At 42.1% G+C, this 19,463-nt stretch overlaps 1 protein-coding gene across 7 annotated transcripts in view; it reads left to right on the top strand.

Moving 5' to 3' along the window:
- The first annotated feature begins 13,839 nt into the window (after positions 1-13,839).
- REPS1 (RALBP1 associated Eps domain containing 1) overlaps positions 13,840-19,463 on the top strand; it is a 67,462-nt gene continuing 61,838 nt past the window's right edge. For 3 of the 7 annotated variants that reach the window (XM_068150635.1, XM_068150642.1, XM_068150627.1), the window contains exon 1: positions 13,843-14,214. In XM_068150635.1, coding sequence (XP_068006736.1) covers positions 14,062-14,214 — 153 coding nt within the window. In that variant the 5' untranslated portion in view covers positions 13,843-14,061. Of the gene's footprint in view, positions 14,215-19,463 lie in introns of all 7 variants that reach the window. The other 4 variants (XM_068150660.1, XM_068150652.1, XM_068150679.1 and 1 more) reach the window with 3 other exon arrangements.

Below are 19,463 nucleotides of genomic sequence, written 5' to 3'. Positions count from 1 at the left end.
TCAGAACGAGATTACAAAAACACAGTGACTGCTACCTTGGTGTTTGAAATAGCAATTGAGGTAAATGGAGTGATCTATGTACACAGTTATTCACCTGTGTCTGTCCAGGAGACAGGACGTCTTTCAGAAATGGTCTCAGGGCATTATACACTTCTGATTATACACTTCTTGTTATCCTCTAGGTGCTTCACACAGTGTAATGCTTCTTGTTCCTAAATTAGGCATGTAGATCTTTACTGTTGTTCAACAGAAAATATAAACTACTTAAAGTCTTGAGGTAAATCAGCAAAATTACTTGCTCTACACCTGTTTTACCAAGAGTAAATCTCTGTATGGAATGGCAGAAAGACGCTGTATCAGTACAAGCTAAAAGACTGGGTCCACAATGTTAGTTACACAGCACACACTGTACAAAGAGGATCTCAATAATCTGACCGAGGGGAGTGTCTTGAAAGCTGTAGCACTGAACTTCCCTAAATATTCTCGAAGTCAGAATTAGTAGGGTGGGTATTTTGAGCCTGAGTGATGCTTTTCTGCATATGAAGTAGAGAGGATGTGCAGTAATGTCTTGAGAGAGTATCAAAAAGTGTTCGGAGACAGTTCATGAAAAGAAAAAGAAATCTATACATCGCTGATTTTACTTAATGTGTTTTATGGTGATGTTTGCTATGACATCTGAATATGAGAGAGAGAGAGAAGAGGAACATGAAGACAAATTACTTTCTCAGATCTCTAGTATCAAAAAACCTTATGTGGCGAGCAAATATCAGTACATCTCCTGGTCTTCAGACAGCATGGTAACAGCTGAATCATAGAATCATAGAAACAGAATGGTTTGAGATGGAAAGTACCCTAAAGATCATCTAATTTCAACCTCCCAAAGCCCCATTCAACCCGACCTTGAGCATTTCCAGATGGCATCCACAGCCTCTCTTGGCACCCTGTTCCAGTGCCTCACCACCCACACAGTAAAGAATTTCTTCCTTATATGTAATTTAAATCTACCCTCTTTCAGTTTGAAACTGTTACCCCTCATCCTGTCACTACACTCTCTGATAAACACTCCCTCCTCATCTTTCCTGTAGTTCCCCTTTAAGTACTGCGATGCTGCTGTAAGGTCTCCCTTGAGCCTTCTCCAGGCTAACAATCCCAACTGCCTTTGGACTTTCATCATGAGGTGAGGTACTCCAGCCCCTCAGTCATCTTTGTGGCCCTCCTCTGCCCTGCATGTGCAGGTCCCTGTCTTTCTTATGCTGGAGACCCCAGTACAGTCCCTCTGTACTCTCGTTTGGTGTGTATCATGAAAAAAATATCACCTCCCCTTCTCCCTTCCCCTCTACACATTTACACACACATAGTGACATTCTGGGGACTTTTCCAGAAAACCAAAAATACTGGCTTTGCATAAAGATGTCATATACTTGTAGCAGAGATGACAGTCACATTAATATAGAATTACTATTCACATCCACATCACATACAGCTCTAGGTGTAATATCTTTATTTATTAGTTTCATGTACATTTTCTTCCCGAAGCTGAGGCGTTTATAGTGACTCATGACAGAAGTACATCAAATCTTTTCCTGAAGTAAATGTTACTGAAATGGAATCATGGATTGATATTTGTCAAAATGCATTTATTTAACATACAAAACCTTGTCACAGCAAAAGTCACTACATTAATATTTCTTTAGTGAAATGCCAAGACCTCCTCTTGGCCATCCGAGAATACTTCACAGAAATTTATGGTTGGCTAAACAAAAAACATAAGAAAACTTTGCTTATCACTGGCTTAATTATAGTGAATAATCACTTACTGCAAAAGTCCTGTTTATAAGTATTTTTAGGGATAAACCTATAATTTTGCTAGTCTAGTTTTGTCTAGTTTTCAGGTTTGTAGCTCAAAAACTGTGCTTAAAGTGCACATTGGGTCATTTGAATATGATGATCTTTGTAATTACACTGTTTGTATACTCTATTTTGAAGCCAAGTACAGGAGAACTTTATTGGTTCCTACATATGGCAAAGTGTATTTTTAGGGCCAAGTTTATATATAAACTGCCTTTTAAGAATTCTATTCTGTTTTCTAGATACAGCTCAAAAACACAAATGAGGTTCAAATTTGTAACTAATGAAACTTTATTAATTTCACTGGCACTGCAGCCAGGAGCCTTTTGATCCTAAATAATTTGATTTCATGCTGTTTGAAACTGCAAGACAGAACAATGATCAGACTCCCAGTGCAGCATTCCATGGAGTACTGCTGATGGTTTCACCTGTTGACCTAACTGGCCTGGAGGAATTTATGTCACAGTGTAGAAGGTCAAACTGTATGCTGATTTCAAAAAGTAAATATCTAGCAGGGAAGCACTATGAGAACATCAAGTTAATTTATACTTTTAAACACACCAGGTGGGTTGATTACAAATGATGTGCCAGTTTTCTCCTTCATCTAAGGTGTATGAATTTTCACACATTTTTCATCTGCAAAGTTAACTGTAATTGTGAATCCCAAACTTCTGGAATAAGTCTTACCTTTCTTTATTGTTTATCTTTCCTCAAGGAAATTTTGTCTAAGCATTTCTGATGTGTTACAGAAGCTTAGATTTAAAAACATAGTTAAGAAAATTAAGTCTAACTATCTTCTTTTTTTTGGTTCATTTTTATCCTGTGTAGTTCTGTCACATGTATATGAACAATAATTGCTTCACTAGGTGTTGTGGCATCATATTTTGAAGCACAAAAGCTGTCTTGCAGACAGACAAGTGTTTTCTCCATGAAATCAAATAACTGGAAAGTTACAGAAAATAGAATAGAATAGAATAGAATAGAATAGAATAGAATAGAATAGAATAGAATAGAATAGAATAGAATAGACCAGGTTGGAAGAGACCTTCAAGATCATCATGTCCAACCTATCATCCAACACCACCTAATCAACTAAACCATGCAACCAAGCACCCTATCAAGTCTCCTCCTGAACACCTCCAGTGATGGTGACTCCACCACCTCCCCAGGCAGCCCATTCCAATGGGAAATCACTCTCTCTATGTAAAACTTCCTCCTAACCTCCAGCCTAAACCTCCCCTGGTGCAGCCTGAGACTGTGTCCTCTTGTTCTGGTGCTGGTTGCCTGGGAGAAGAGACCAACCTCTGCCTGTCTATGACAATGCACTTCCTCTGAATCCAAGTCTTCTTTATGCAAGTTTAGACCCACTTCAACTTCCTTCCACTATTAGGAACTAGCATATTACTCCATTTAAAGAAAAAAAAAAAAATCACCATTTTTGATTTAATGGAACTTTATAAAATAATACTAGATGACATGAAAGTATGCTTCTGATGGTCTGCAAATTTGCCTGAAACAATGGGGGCATGTGTGTGTGTGTGCTGATGGTTCTGGAATTTTTATATATATATATATATATATATATATATATATATTTCTGATCTAAAAACCATAAATAACTGCAATTATAGGGTAATAGGAAACAGGAATGGACAGTCAGTTGTATCCACAGATGCTTGCAAAGTCTGTTAGGAACTGTGTAGAGAACAACTAATCTCCCTGAAAAGACAGCAGGCATATAAGAAACCATTGGGTAAAATGCAGCAGCTAAGGTTTTGGGTAGGAGTTGAAAGTTTCCTCATTTTCAGTCAGGCTTTTATGTTGTATTAGCTGTGCATACATCTTGTATCAGCATTCATCTCAACAGACTTTAGTTACCTGAAAGTAAGGTGTCTATTTTAAGTTAGTTACTTGACTCACTTGCATGTATAGTTATGTATCATAGTATCAGTCAGGGTTGGAAGGGACCACAAGGATCATCTAGTTCCAACCCCCCTGCCACGGGCAGAGACACCCCACACTAGATCAGGCTGGCCAGAGCGTCATCCAGCCTGGTCTTAAACACCTCCAGGGATGGGGCCTCGACCACCTCCCTGGACAACCCATTCCAGGGCTTCACCACTCTCATGGTGAAGAACTTCCTCCTCACATCCAGCCTGAATCTCCCCACCTCCAGCTTCATTCTATTCCCCCTAGTCCTATCACAACCTGATATCCTGAGAAGTCCCTCCCCAGTGGAGATAAATACTTCACCTTCCAAAAAGTGACACAATAGAGAGTGCTTCAATAAGTACATCAGAGATGACAACTCACTTTTAGATAACTAAAGGCATATAGAACAAACAATATTTTTTTGGTTACAGCTGTAGGCTAAGAGACATATAAACTAAAGTACCAAGTCTGTACTGTAGACCCCATTCTATGAACTAACCAAAGATTCTCTAAGCAAGTTAATTAATTGTCCTCAGTATTAACATCTTCTCACAATAGTGAAGGGTTGCTGGATAAAGAAGTGGTACAGTGGGTAATTGGTTACTACATATCAGAATGTTTCCATCCCAGAGGCAACAGAAGATGGAAAGGCTAGGCTCACACCAGAAGAAATGCAGGCAGTTTTCAGTTCACTTACTTTCTAAGGAATACACATCCTTTGTTTCTTTACTGGGAAATAAAGTCTGTATGTGTTCCCAAGCTAAAAACTGACTGTACAGGCTATTTTTCTCACAGGTCAGATGTGAGGAAACAGAGCTATTTCACTTCCTTCAAAAGCTCTGTATAAAGAGAAGAGGAAAATGGGACCAGACTTATTGTTCTTACTGTTTCCTGCCTCCTTTTTTCACTATGCCTCATTCAAAAAAGAGGTCTGCCACTTGGAGTGCATCATCTCTATTTAGTGTATTTGGATATCTAATTATACATAAATAGCTCTTGTAGTACACAGACAATACCAGAAAAGCCTTTATTGATAAAAAGGTTGTACATCAAAGGTAGCTGCTACCTTTTTCTTTCATACAACACACAGTAACTCTTCATTCAAAGTATTCTCTCTCTTGTAAGATAATATGACCAAACTATACTAATAAATAACCTCCTCACAAAATCTTAATAAACCATTGTTTAGTTTCTCTCAGATATTTTTCCTAAGTCTTCAACCATTTGAGTGGCTGAAGTATCAAATAAAAACAAGAGAAAGGTTTTACTTATTGAGTACATTTGGCCCACTCTTGGCTACTTTAGTCCCAGGCTTTTTTCATTGGAATAAAGTGGGAAGTGGTGCAAGAAGTTTCTGCCCTTATTTGATAACAAGCTGTAACTGGAGATCTGGGGAAGCAAGCATGAACCCACCATATGCTCCCAGCAAGCCCAGTTTTGCTGTCCAGTGGTATTTCTTCTATCCCTGGGAGACCCTCTTCAAAAGAATTGTAAATGTTGTGCCCATGGCTTGTCCTTGCAGTTTCTCAGCCATTTGGATGAGGGGACTGAGTCCATCATCAGTTAATTTGCAGATGACACCAAGGTGGGAGCAGGTGTTGATCTGTTAAAGCATAGGAGGGCTCTGCAGAGGGACTTTGACACGCTGGACAGATGGGCAGAGTCCAATGGCATGTGTTTTAACACATCTAAGTGCCAGGTTCTACACACTGGCCATAACAACCCCATGCAGCACTACAGGCTGGGGACAAGAGTGGCTGGAGAGTGGCCAGGAGGAAAGTGACCTGGGGGTACTGGTGTGTCCAGTTCTGGGCCACTCAGTTCAAGAAAGAGGTTGAGTTGCTGGAACGTGTCCAGCAAAGGGCAACAAAGCTCGTGAGGGGTCTGGAGTACAAACCCTATGAGGAGTGGCTGAGGGATCTGGGATTGTTTAGTCTGGGGAAGAGAAGGCTCAGAAGAGACCTTATTGCTGTCTACTGCCACCTGAAGGGTGGTTATAGCCAGGTAGGGGTTGGACTCTTCTCCCAGACAACCAGCAACAGAACAAGAGGACACAGTCTCAAGCTGTGCAGGGGGAAGTTTAGGCTTGATCTTAGAAAGAAGTTCTTCATAGAAAGAGTTATTGCCCATTGGAATGGGCTGCCCAGGGAGGTGGTGGGGTCAATGTCCCTGGAGGTGTTTAAGAAAAAACTATATGAGGCACTTGGTGCCACAGTATAGTTGATTAGATAGGGTTGGGTGATCAGTTGGACTTAATGATCTTGGAGGTCTCTTCCAACCTGGTTGATTCTGTGATTCTATGTGTGATTCTGTAAGACACCTATGAAAACAAACACTACCCATACACCTCCCAAAGCTGGCCATGAAGAAACCTGCTAGTACATCACTCTCTGTGTCGGGAGAGGAGGAGGATGAAATAGCCCACTTCTTTCTAGCACCTGTTCAAGCTAGGTTGCCACCTTAGCCAGGTAACAGCAATGCTCGAATTCCTGCAAAGAACCAACATCGCCTTTTATCACAGCCATAGTTTGATCTGTTTTAGAATACAGAGAGACGCCAATTCAGGACACAACTTCCATTCAGAGGGGCAACTACACATTCTAATCACTTTCTAATGAAATAATTTTCTCTATAAGAGACTCAGAGTGCTCTTAGCCTGAAAGAAAAGGGACATGGGAACAGTAATGATGCAAACAGCTGTTTTTCTTTACTTTTGATTTCACCCTCCCGTAAAAGAGAAATACTTTCTTCATTCACTCAGAGTATTCTCTCTCCTATATTGCAGACACAAATCCTGGCAAAGGACTCTGGTGGGAAGTACACACAAGGGCACACACAAGTTAACAGATTGAAAAATGCATGGATAGGAAAAGATGTAAATTTTCTCTCTGTATTTATGCATATGTACTAATTCCATCCTGTCAGTTTCTAATACTATTAAAGAACTGTAAGAACTGTAAGATCTGAACCTTTTCCTAGAAGAATAGGGAAAAATAAAATGCTTGGCAATGATTCCACTTAAATTCAGAGAGATGTAGCACTGTATAGCCTCAATTCTACCAAATGTAGTCTCTCTAAAACAACTGGAACAGAACATGATGTTTCAAAAACAAACATAATTTCTTTAGAATATTTGAATGTCTGCTAATTGAGTGTATTTCCACTATGCTCAAATAATAGATTTAGTTTAGATAATATTAATTGATTTTACTTTACAGGACTGCAATTAGCATGTGCTAATTGAAACAAGTTATGATAGCAAGATCTGTGCTTCAGGAATATTTATACACTAAGAGGAAAACTGTATCTTTCTTCTGTGACATTTTGATAATCTTAAGGCAAAGAGAAATATTTCAGTTCGTGTATGTTGTATGTATCTTACTGCTGAACTCAAAAAATGGGGTTTCTGGGAATAGGAATGGTAGTGTAATGAAAGTGCTACCAGCTCAAAATCAGTTTCTGCTCCCAAGTGCACTAATGTAAATGCAAAGTTACACTTCTCAGTGTGATGCAATTATTCTAGCTTCTACAACAATACATGTAAGTTAGGGACATGAAGGTGAGGGCAATAACCTAAATTTAAGTAGAGGTTTGGCTGTGAGTGTCAGGGCCAGCTGCAAAACAGGTGTTGGATGGGCAGCCATAGCCAGGCCCAATCTTGTCCCAGGAGAGCTTTCTTCATCTGAGGCCCTGCTGCAGGGCCTGTCTAGATCTGCAGCCCCACTGCATCACAGCCCTGCCTGCCCTGCTCAGTGCCCTGCCTGGGGGATGGCAGGATGGGACTTTTGTCAGCAATGATGGCCACTGTCTGTCTTGTCATCACACTCAGCTCCTGGCGTCCCTTGCTAATCCCCGACAACAAATGTGAATAAATAGATGTAATTGGAAATAGAAGCAGATCTTCAAAATAAATCAAGATGTTCAGAGGGGAAAAAAATAAAGAAAGTAAAAGATAAGACAGGCAACAAACACCATAAAAAATATAAAATGTGAAGAAATGAGAGTCTATAACATATTAAAGCAAAGCTACACAGAGAGGCCTTTAATTATTAGACTCCTTCCTACAGCCATTACAGATGGAGCATAGAGCGTTCTTAATATCTTTCCTATACCTGACTCAAACGTCAGAGAAATGTGGGGGGTTTTAACAAAATAAGCAGATCTGAAAGTAAATGGGATGGTTTTGATCTAGAGGACTTTGAGAAAAATAAATAAACTAGGTTGTTGCTATCTTAAACAAATATAAGACACAGGGGGAGTTTTACATTTTATTTATCTTAACATGTCAAGAGCAGCCCACATGGCAACATGGACAAAAAGGAAGGGATTAAAATCCTTGGGAAACTGAGCTTAATGTAAAACAGCAGAAAGAACAGGCTGAGCTAAATTCTGACCAAGAGGCAGAATTCCACTATGAAATAATGAACTGATGAATTCTGAATAAAGAAGGTACCAGAGCACAAGGAAAAAGTGAGTTGGAGTGTGAACATTCAAGACTATCAATATTATAGAGGATTGTATTGCTAGTATAAGGAAGAAATATGTAGAAAGATTAAAGGGGGGAATTAAAATCCTTGAGTAACTTATTATAGCTGAAAACTGTTAAGGAAAAATAAGTAAGATGGAAACTAAAAACAAGTGACATCAAAAAGGAAAGATGCATTTACACATGCAGCTAAAAGAGAAGTGTAAGAAAAGGAAGAGGAGGTGAGTGTATGTGTAATATGGGAAACAGACATGTGAAATTTTGCTTTCAGGACTTCTTCCCATCAGGACTTCTTCCCATCTTGTAACCATTTTCTGACAAATTCAGTAATGTGTCAGAAATTTCCTGAAGTAGCCATTAAGAACCCTCCCAGATGGAGATCATTATTCAATGCAATAATGATCCATTAGGAAGGGATAACATCCCTTTCCATCAGCAAGTTACAGTGCACTTCCACATTCAGGGAGCAAGAGGAAAGAGTAAAAAGTAGAACAATGAGAACTACTCAAGGATCTGGGGATGTGGGAGCTAAGTAAATAAAGGTAATGAAGGAGGTGTAAGAGGGGTTTCAAACTAGCTGGGGCTTTCAATAGTGCAAATCTTAGTTTTAATTTTTGTAAGAGACATATATGGTAATATCATGCAAGCATGAGAGACCATTAATATTTATAAATATGTAAAGGGTGAGTGCTAAGAGCCAGGCTCTTCTTGGTGATGCCCAATGACAGGACAAGGGACTATGGGGAGAAGCTGAGGTGTAGGAAGTTCCATGGAAACATGAGGAAATTTTTTTTCCCTGTGAGGGTGACAGAACACTGGAACAGGCTGCCCAGGGGGGTTGTTGAGTCTCCCTCTCTGGAGATATTCAAAACCCACCTGGTTGCATTCCAGTGTGATCTGGTATAGGTGATCCTGCTCTAGCAGGGGGGTTGAACTAGATGATCTTTGAGGTCCCTTCCAACCCCTAACACTCTGTGATTCTGTGATCGTCTCCTTTTGGAAGAAACAAGGATAAACTGTAAAAAGAGGTGGGATTTGATCAGCTGCTCAGGCTTTTGAGCTGCTCAGGTAAATATGTAAAGGCACTCTGTCTTCAATTAATTTTCTGAAGGAATTCGTTCCTGGAACCTAGCAAACATATATAGCTGTGCTGAGATGAAATTTCATGTAGAAATCTACCAAAATCATAAAGGAGTAGTGGTTTCTCTTTTTTAGTATCTTCCACTTTGATTTTTCTAATCACATTTTCCTTTGGAGACTTCCATTTGACTTTTTACTCCTTTTAATCAATTGACATATTTGGATGAAAAAGAAAAGACAGCAGTTTTTGAAATATGTACAACTTTCACAAGGACCATGCCAAGATATGTGCCAATTAAAAGCTTAAAGGAGAGCAGATGCAATGGCAAATGATATAGAAAATTATATGGAAATCCCCAAGCTGCGCCAGGGGAAGTTTAGGCTTGAGGTGAGGAGAAAGTTCTTCACCGAGCAAGTCATTCATCATTGGAATGGGCTGCCCAGGGAGGTGGTGGAGTCACCATCCCTGGAGGTGTTCAAGAGGGGATTGGACGTGGCACTTGGTGCCATGGTCTAGTCATGGGGTCTGTGTTGATAGGTTGGACTCGACGATCCTCGAGGTCCTTTCCAACCTTAGTTATACTGTGATACTGTGATACTGTGTGACAGGTTGGACTTGATGATCTTTGAGGTCTCTTCCAACCTTGGCGATTCTGTGTGATTCTGTGATTCTGTGAAAAGTTATTATTCATTCTCCACTGAGGAAACTTACACAGAGAAATATTAAATGCTTCACAGATAGTAGATGTCTACAGCCAGGATTCCATACATATTTTAGTGATGGCACAACATACTTTGGAAGCTGCTGAGAAAGAAGTAATTATTTTCCCTTTTGGTATGTGCCTTGCAAAGGCACTCCCCTTGTACAGCATCCCCTTCCTTGTTACTGTCTGCTACATGGCTCTGCATGGAAAGGACTCTTTTCATTCGCTATAGCCTGGGATGTCCTTCTGATGGAGAAACAATCCCAGCAGGACTAGTAGAACAGAGTTCTTTGAAATACGGATGGCATTTTGTAGAAGGTAAAATCAGCAGCAGGTGAAATCTCACCATATGACAAACAGATGTTTTTCATAATTGCAAGAATGTAAACACCAAGGGTGGTTAGAAAGAGGTTGTAAATTGTAGTACAGAGAACATACATACAAACGTATGAGTACAAACATCTGCAGAGTGGCTATACTTGCATTAAAATATTGCTTGTATACAATGGAAGTAGGGATGCTTTTAGAAAAGCACAACAGGGCCTTCTTGCATTGGTAAGTGTCGATACCATTCTCAAAATACTCTTCTATCTGGGAATAAAATACCATACCACCAAAGGCATCTTCTTTTTCAAACACATCAGGCAGAAGCAATAAAACAGCTCTAAAGTCTGAGACATCAGACTTTAAACATCTCCCATTCATTTCTAGCCTTAATCTACTTGTCTTTCCACTAAATAATCAGGATAGAACAAGTTCCTGTAACTCCTGATGAGCTGGAAGTAAAGGAGTATATTGGCAGAGATTGTAAAACCTGCTCTACAGCATTATGTATGCGGAAGAATTTAGAAAGGCAATGACAAATAACCTTGGGGCCATTCTTCTAAGCTTGGGGAACCAGGTGCAAGATGGAAAGTAGACCCAAATACATACTTAATAATGCTGCAAGTTATTTGAAAGTGTTTTGATAAAATAAAAACATAAGTGGGAGCACATAGCTTACTTTAATGCAAATAAGGTAGTACAGGAGACCCACTAACTGTAATAAGAACTCAAGAGATTCAGAGGCCCACCAGAAGCAGGTAGACCCTAGACATAACTCTCCCAGCTGATGAAGACTACACCCTGCATATGTGTATGACTTTTTATTTTTAGAAGTGAGTCTCAGTATGTGTTCTAACTAGATTTTTAAAACCAATAGTAATTTTACATCTGACAAAGATACTGAAATCTGAGCAGTATTTTAACTGGCATTTCCCTTAAATCCATAAAACATTACTTCAGAGGTTTTTTAGTAGAAACAGACATACATATTTCTGGTTGCATATCAAGTTGGGAAAGTATTCCTTTCCTAAAAAAACAATATTCTATTGATGCATAATTTGGCTTTGTTACTAAGCGCTGTTACAGGCAGCAAAACAACTTTGTACTTCCATCCATGTGGGTCATTAGATTTGTTTTTCCAATGATGATGATGATTTTCTCTAACTTTGATCTCTTAAAAGCATAACTGCTTAGCCTGGAGAACAGGAGGCTCAGGGGTGACCTCACTGCTCTCTACAACTACCTGAAAGATGGTTGTAGCCAGGAAGGGGTTGGTCTCTTCTCTCTAACAGCCAGCACCAGAACAAGGGGACACAGTCTCAAGCTGCACCAGGGGAAGTTTAGGCTCGAGGTGAGGAGAAAGTTCTTCACCAAGAGAGTCATTCGTCATTGGAATGTGCTGCCCAGGGAGGTGGTGTAGTCATCGTCCCTGGAGGTGTTCAAGAGGGGATTGGACGTGGCACTTGGTGCCATGGTCTAGTCATGAGGTCTGTGGTGACAGGTTGGACTTGATGATCTTTGAGGTCTCTTCCAACCTTGGTGATACTGTGATACTGTGATATTAATGTATGTCACATAAGAGTTGCTTCACAGGCAATAAGAGTATAATTGGGCATTTTGGGGGACGCAGAATAGTATTTAACTATTCAGAGCTCTCAATTCCAAGAAGATACATTAAAAAGAGAGAATAAAAGGCACAATACCTAAAGAGCAAAGAAAAGTTCATCTTCTTATTCTGTTCAAATCATAATTCAAGGATGTTAAATCAAGTTTTGCATGTACTAAAGGCTGAAATACACTGTATCAAAAGTGTATCACTAATGATACCTCATCTTGGGTATTTTGTCTATAAAATCCTAATAACCAGGTAATAAATTTTAAAAGTTAATTATTTCTTCAGTATGGTGCAATTTGTATAACTAACTGAGAAATGTGACTAATGTGTGTGGTTTCACCATTAATATCACTCAGGGTCACAAAAGCTTGATAATGGCACATTTCTGGGATGATCTTCTTGCTTGTAAACCATGAGCTATCGTATCAGTGGGTTTTGGAAACTTTAGTTAACAGCAAAGGGATATACTGTGTGTTGCAGATGGCAAGGAAGATCAGTGTCTAAGTTCAGAACATGATTACTTTAAGAGGCAGAAAGGATGAAGTGCTGAAAGGAACTAGAGCAATTGACAACAACAATCTGTATAGAGAAAAACAAACAGTTGTGATGGAAGGTGAAGTGGGAAAAGGGAAAAAGGAGAAATTAAAAATGAAGGAGTGCCTCTTATTATGAAATAGTGGACCGCCACCATAGCAGAATTGAAATCAGATCACAATCAGAAGGGTGCAGCAAGAGATCGTGGCATTCTGCATATGTCCTTTGTGCCCTCCAGAAACCAAGGCTACTTGGAGGGAACTTACAGTGGTACCGTATTGCATCGGGGGGGCATAGATTTACTCAGGGAAACACAGCAAGACCAGGAATACACAGCCAAGAGATGGGCAGAGTGAGGGGAGCTCAGGCTGAAGGGGAAGCGAGCTCTGTCTGTCCTTTCTCAGTTGACTGACACACCTAGAGCGTTCTTATCCGGGCCCCTTGTTGTGCGTTACATGGTGTTGTGAGACAGCAAGCTGAGGGTAGCAACCAAAAGTAGCTGGGCCTCTACAGCGGAACCAGTTACCAGGAGAACTTGTAGCGGGGATGACCCCGTGTGTCAGCACCCCCCTGGAAGGATGCTGCTCAGCCCTGCCATATCCCCTCCCGCTGGTGCAGCTGGCCTGCTCTCGTCTGCTTTCCAGACTGGTCCGCAGGAGCTGAATGCTGTGGAGCGTCCAAGGGAGGCAAGGGACCCGCGAAGCCTTGCGGAAGCGGGTTGCCCACCCAGCCCGGCGCGGTTTCCTGGGGAGCTTCCTCGGGGCCCTGAGCAGTTGGCGGCAGTCACAGCTACGCCAGCGAGGGACGTCCACTCCGCTGTCCCGAAGATAGCAGGAGCTCCCCACGGAAGCCGAGCGCCTGCCTCCCAGCGCTATAGGCACAGCACGCCGAAGAGAGCTCTAGGCGTCTCTGCACCCGCTCCCCGTACCGCCATGCCTATAGGGGGCGCTGCCACTCTCGGCCGTATCGCACATCCGGGACCGGAAAGGGGGCGGCGCGCCCGGACAGCTACTACTAGCCTCACCCTCCGCCCGGTCACGGGCGTGCTGCTGTGGGAGTCGGCACCCCACCGCGGGGAACACTGTTGGCCCTTTCCCCTGTTAGCCCCGCCTCCCCAGGCCTGGCGCTTCCGCCACCACCGCTCGTGTGGTGGGGACCTGGTCCCCGTCGTGCTCAGGCGTCGGCTTCGCCCGGCGCTAGGCATTCTCTCCCTGCACCCTTTCCGGGGCGCGCTCTCGCCGGGCGGTCGGCGCAAGCGCGGGGGAAGGCGCAAGCGCGCCGCCGTGTGGGCGGGAGGGCGGAGCGGGTGGGCGGTTGGTGGGGGGAAGGTGTGAGCAGCCGCTCGCGCGCGGCGGCGGCTGGTGGCGGCGCTTTCCCCCCCTCCCCCCACCCCCGCGACGGGCCGGGCCGCGCCGCGCGAGGCAGCCTCGCGCGCTCTTCGCTGCACACCCACACCGCCAGCCGGGCCGCCGCCGTTGGATGCGGGGTGGTGGCGGCGGCAGCAGCAGCAGCAGCGCCGCGCGGAGCCGGGGTGTAAGATGGAGGGCCTGACGCTGAGCGAGGCGGAGCAGCGCTACTACTGCGACCTCTTCTCCTACTGCGACACCGAGAGCACCAAGAAAGTGGCGTCCAACGGGCGAGTCCTGGAGCTTTTCCGCGCCGCGCAGCTGCCCAACGACGTGGTCATGCAGGTAGCCGTTGCGGGCTCCCGGAGTGGGGGGGCGCGGGCACCGCCTCGCCGTTAGTGCCCGCGGGGAGACAGCCCCGCTCAGCGCTGCCGCCCCTCCCCTCTGCCGCCCGCAGCTCGGCCCTCACCCCTTTGCCCGCCTCAGCAGCCCTTTGGCAGGGGTCATCCCGCCAACGGTGGCGGGCCGGGGAGGCCGGAGAGGGACCCGCCAGGATACTCATGAGCTATTGTCCGGCCCTGGAGCCGGCCACCTGAGGCCGGGCAGGAGCAGAAGGCTTGAGTCTCGCCGGCGCGGAGGGAAGGGCGGGGGCTGCAGCTAGTTGCTGCGCTGAGTGTGACTGTAGCAGGCCCCCGCGTATGTACTTGTGGGGCCTCTGTCTACAGGGCTGGGAAGGGCTGCTGATAATCTCTGCTGGCCGTGTCCAGCAACTGGTAGGCAAGCGTGTTGTTTGCTTCGTGTCGCAGAGGCTGTCTAAAGCATGAGAATCCCAACGGATTTGGGGGACGTGGGTCAGATTTATCCCACAGTCTGCTGATGAAGAGCAGCATAGAGGGAAATCTGGGTTTGTATCGTTAGGTGCTACTGATGCCGATCCACTTCACCTAAGATGTGCAGTCTTTTTTGGATATCGATACGCAGCAGGTATTAACTTACCTGTAGTCATCTGAACACTTCCAGCAATGAAAAATGCAGTGTTAGGAACGACATGAGCCTATACATGCAGTACATATGTGTACAGTTTTCACACTTAATTCTCTTGCCAGATTATATCTGAAAAGTAGTAGCAGTATTGTAGAGCTGTTGACCTACAGAAGGGAAAGTCTGTTCTGATGTGCCATGTGTAACTATTTGAGGAAAGTATTCCCAGTGAACTGCTCTTACGAACAGCTATTTGTAATAATTTGCTGCTTCTGCAGTTCCTTTTGTTGTTGTTGTTCGGTGCTTTAGAGTTTATGTAGTTTTTAACTGCTGTGGGTAAAACTATCTAAAAAGCCATGCTGCCTTTTATGCAGTTTCATCCTCATCCTAGTGAGATAAGCAGCCTTTTTAACAGCTTTAAAGTTACTGTAGCCAGAAATAGATTACACAAATTTCAGCATCCTGCAATTTAGTACCAGACTTAGGAGAATACTTCAGCAGTAACTGGGATTACTGTTGATGTGTTTTGGGCTCGGGTAGCTAAAATAGTTTAAGATGCTAGAAGGTGGAAGAGGGATGAATAACAAATGCATATTACTGGTAAAACTAGTAATATCTTACTTGATGACTTGTTAGACTGGACTTGATGATAAGAGAGTCTGCATGCTCAGTGAGTGAAGTTTCTCAGGGCCACACACTACATCTCTTTTGTGTGACCAACCGATTTTGGAAAAATCATCCCAGGAGAGTGAATGTTTACATATTTGTTGTATTTTAAATCTGTTTTCCATAGAACTTGCCTAAATCGTTGTATAGATAAGGCAGGCTAGTGCTAGAGATTTTTGCTTTCTGCAAGGATTTAGTACAAAAGCTTGAAAAGACTTGGAATTTTAAATGTAAACGGCCACATTATGTCCTTATCTGTTGCAGAGAAGGTCAGATATTTTCTTGCAAATTAGATTGCATCTGAAGAAGAGAAACTATTCAGACATCATTCCATGGGTTCTAAATACATTAACTCAAGAAGCAGACAGACCTTGCTTATCACTGTAGTGATCTTAAGGAAAACCTTGTAGTTAAAATGGCAAACAAGATATTAGATTGCCTCAGGAATGAGACTGTAAATAATACAAAGAAACTCAAAATGCCCTTAGCAGTTTGACCCCTTAAAAGTGCCTCATGCAATCACTGTTGGTCACCTGTAAAGTGCCTTGTACTTGTGAGCAAGAGAATCTACTTGTCTAGTTTATGTTCTCTTTAAGGTGTGGTTGTACCTCAGGTTAACACACAAAGGAACACACTGGATGAGGGCTTCTTCGAGAAATTCCATTTAACATTTTGTAAGCTGTGACTATGTAACTAAAACTTCAAGATGGTGTAGTTTAACAAATAAGGAAACCCAGTGGAGAAGATAGAATTTTCTTTTGACTGCATAGTGCTGTGTTCTTACCTGTTCATTTGAAGCACTTGATGCTTGTGGGGAAAGGAGCTCGATTCATTTACCCAATGCTTATATAATCCTGGAGTACAAATGTAATAGCCATGCAAATGCTAAGTACCTTGTTAGGTGTGCAAAACATAGTGCAAAAGTACCAATCTTCAAACTTGCCAGGACCAAGTAGTCCTGAGGATCTACCTCAACGTTGTCCCTCTTCAAAGGTATCTACAGACCCATACTACTGAATAATTTAGAATTGAGTGCTAGAAATGAAAATGTGTGATATTTGCATTTTTAGATTTGTAACTTGTTTTGCTTGCAAATCTGTTGCTTAAAGGTTGGATATACATGCAACCGCTCCTGCCAAGAGTTACGTTTGTGAGATACCTGTCTTGCAGCAGGAAAAGTTAGTACATGTGGGTAATTGCTCCTAATCATTCTCATTTCTGTCTCTAAGAGGCATTGTTAGCTGACTGTTAAATGGGAATAAATGAATCTCTGGAAAATAGGAACAGTTATGGTTGCTGAATACAAATCATATGCTCACAAAGCAACAAAACCATGTGAAAGAAAAGCTGTCTATCCACTTGGTGCACATCTACAAAAGGGCAGCCTTATTGCTGGAACAGAAACACTACACTGGAGGTGTTACCTTAACCACACATGTGAGGATACCAGTCTTTATTAACCCATATTTCTGCTTTTTCGTGCACATCCCTGAAATCAGGATTTGCATAAAACAATGGATAAAAGTGTGTTGGGAGAACAAGTCCAGCTACTTCACAACAGTTACATGAGTCTTTAAATTGCTCTCAGGGTGTGGTTTCACATTGCAGCTAAACCAATCTAGTGGTGAATTGCTGCTGAAGTAGGTGGTTCAGTTCTCCCCCTTCCCCCAGCCGTGTGTTCCTGCTGCTGTTTCTCCTTGCAAAGTGCTAGCCAGTGCTGTTGTATGCTGTCATCAGGGTCTGTGCAGACAGAAGATTAATCACAACTTTTTGTTGATTTTTTTAACTATGTATCAGTTAAAAGTGAGGCTGAATGAATGTCAGTGCTGGCACAAGGAAGGAAACACGGCTGGAGTAAAAGAGAACTTTCTTTTTTTCTTGAGCAATTAGATATTTCAGTTGTGACCTAGTGTGGGTTTCGTGGTAGCTTAAACCACTAGAAGCTGGAACTGCCTTATGCTGGCAGTGACACTCATTTGAACAGACAGTGGGCTGGTTCAGGGAGCTTGTTCAACCAAAAGTTAGGGAGTTTTGTCAAGTTACTTTTCACTTGACTCAGCTGCCTGAGTTATGGCTTAGTTGAATGTGCATCAGTATTAGCAAGTAGTATGACACAAGTCATACTGATAAGCTGCAGTCAGCCCTGTGTATCTATTGGAGAAGTTTTCCTTTGATAAAGTTCTGGCCTGATTTTGTAGACTGAACATTAGCATTTGGTTGCACTCCTAGAGAGTATTTTCTAGGTGAGCTTCATACAAAAGACAGCTAGTTGCCTATTCTGGAGTGGCTGCACAGTATGAGGCAGAGCTGGGAGTATGATCAGGAAACTGACTTTCAAAGCACATTTTACATCTCACCTAGAACACTAATGTAGATATACTCTTAAAGTCAGTTCTTGGTACTCATAGTGAAGTTCCTTGTAAAAGCTAGAGTGAGACAAAAAACATGTTGTGAATTTGTTGACATTGTACAGCAATGTTACCTGACTTCAAATTTAGTATTAGAAAGTCTTTGAAATTATTAATTGTACAATTATTTTGAGAGTCTTCAATTCCAATATACTTGCATTAGCCTGTTCAAAACCTAGTGTAAAGCCTAATTTTGATCCTTGTAAGCCAACTCCAAGGTGGTTGAGATTTTTTTGTTGGGGGGTGTGTGTGTGTGTTTGGGGTGTGGTTTTTTGTTTTGTTTTTTTTTAGTTCTGAGGAGTCTACAGGCATTAGTTTTGATTGTTCTCATGTGGAACATGGGATGGAAAAAGTTGCTGTCTCTGGTTGTCTGCCTTGTCTGTCAGTTTGCTGCCTTCACATCAAAAGTCATAAGGAAGGACATGCTTGTGATGCAGCTGCTTTCTTGTAAAGTCCATGCTCTTAGCACAAAGCCTTGTTCATCAACTACAATTTCTGAATGACAACTGCAAATGGAAGCTGAAGTTATGCTTAGGATTACCTGGGAGGTGCAGACATGTGGCAGACTCAATCTTGTTCTGGTTAATTTGCTGAATTTATTATCTTTTCAGAACTGGTGGGATAAGAAGCTGGAATTCCCTACATGTGTCAAATTACTTGCCTTCCTTCCCTTCAGCATTTTGGATCTGGAGTCTCTTCAAAATTACATAGCACCTTTAGATCTTTAAAAAACACGGATGTATTCCTCTCCTAATGTTAACCTCTACCTAATCTGTAAACAATCCCAAATTTTCAAAAAGAAATCATTCCTGTCAAACCAAAACATTTTGGATTTGTTGTCTGTTTTGTAGAGCTCAGAGGTTTTCTACTTGCCGTTGTTTTAAAACTAAATGGAATTTCTTTGGAGACAATGTTCACAGCTAAGGCCTTTTCTGGTGTAGAAATGTGTAACTGTAGGATTTTTCTTACTAATTCGTAGGAGTTTCTTCCTGAGCACCATAAAGCAGATGAGTCTGTAACCTTTATGATTATTATCATACATAATTTATGTATACATTTTATATGTAGTATTTGTATGTTTGAGGGATGTTTGTGTATATGTTATAGCATAACTCAGTTCTTGTTTAGGAAATAAGAATTGTTAGGAATCTGTTGTAAATACAAACAGTGCCTGGATCTGCAGTTAAGAATACCCACTTTGTGAATTGCTTGGTTTTTCCCCCCTCAAATGTTACTGCAGTATTCTTTTCTCTTGGCTGAGCAGTAGGTTCATTTTGTTTCTCTGTAATGATGAGATATATAAGCTGTCTGCTTTCTGAGCCAGAAATGGCACTTTGTCTGCTTTGCATCCTGTGAATTGTGCTTTGAGTTTTCTGCAGAAGTCTGGTAGAAATGTTCACTTTAAGGATGTTACCTTCTCAAAGGTTGCAAACTACTTTCCCTTTGCAGTTAATTAGTTTGAGTAGCTTCGTATCTCAGCAGCATTTAGTCAGAGAATAATAATTGTTTGTGAAACAAAAGGCAAGAAATTAATAACAG

The sequence above is a fragment of the Melanerpes formicivorus genome, unplaced genomic scaffold, assembly GCF_026170545.1.
Source record: "Melanerpes formicivorus ecotype bairdi unplaced genomic scaffold, bMelFor1.0.p_v2 SCAF_2, whole genome shotgun sequence".
In the NCBI taxonomy this organism is placed as follows: domain Eukaryota; kingdom Metazoa; phylum Chordata; class Aves; order Piciformes; family Picidae; genus Melanerpes; species Melanerpes formicivorus.
The sequence above is the reverse complement of the archived record's forward strand: the minus strand, read 5'-3'. Positions and strand labels throughout refer to the sequence as shown.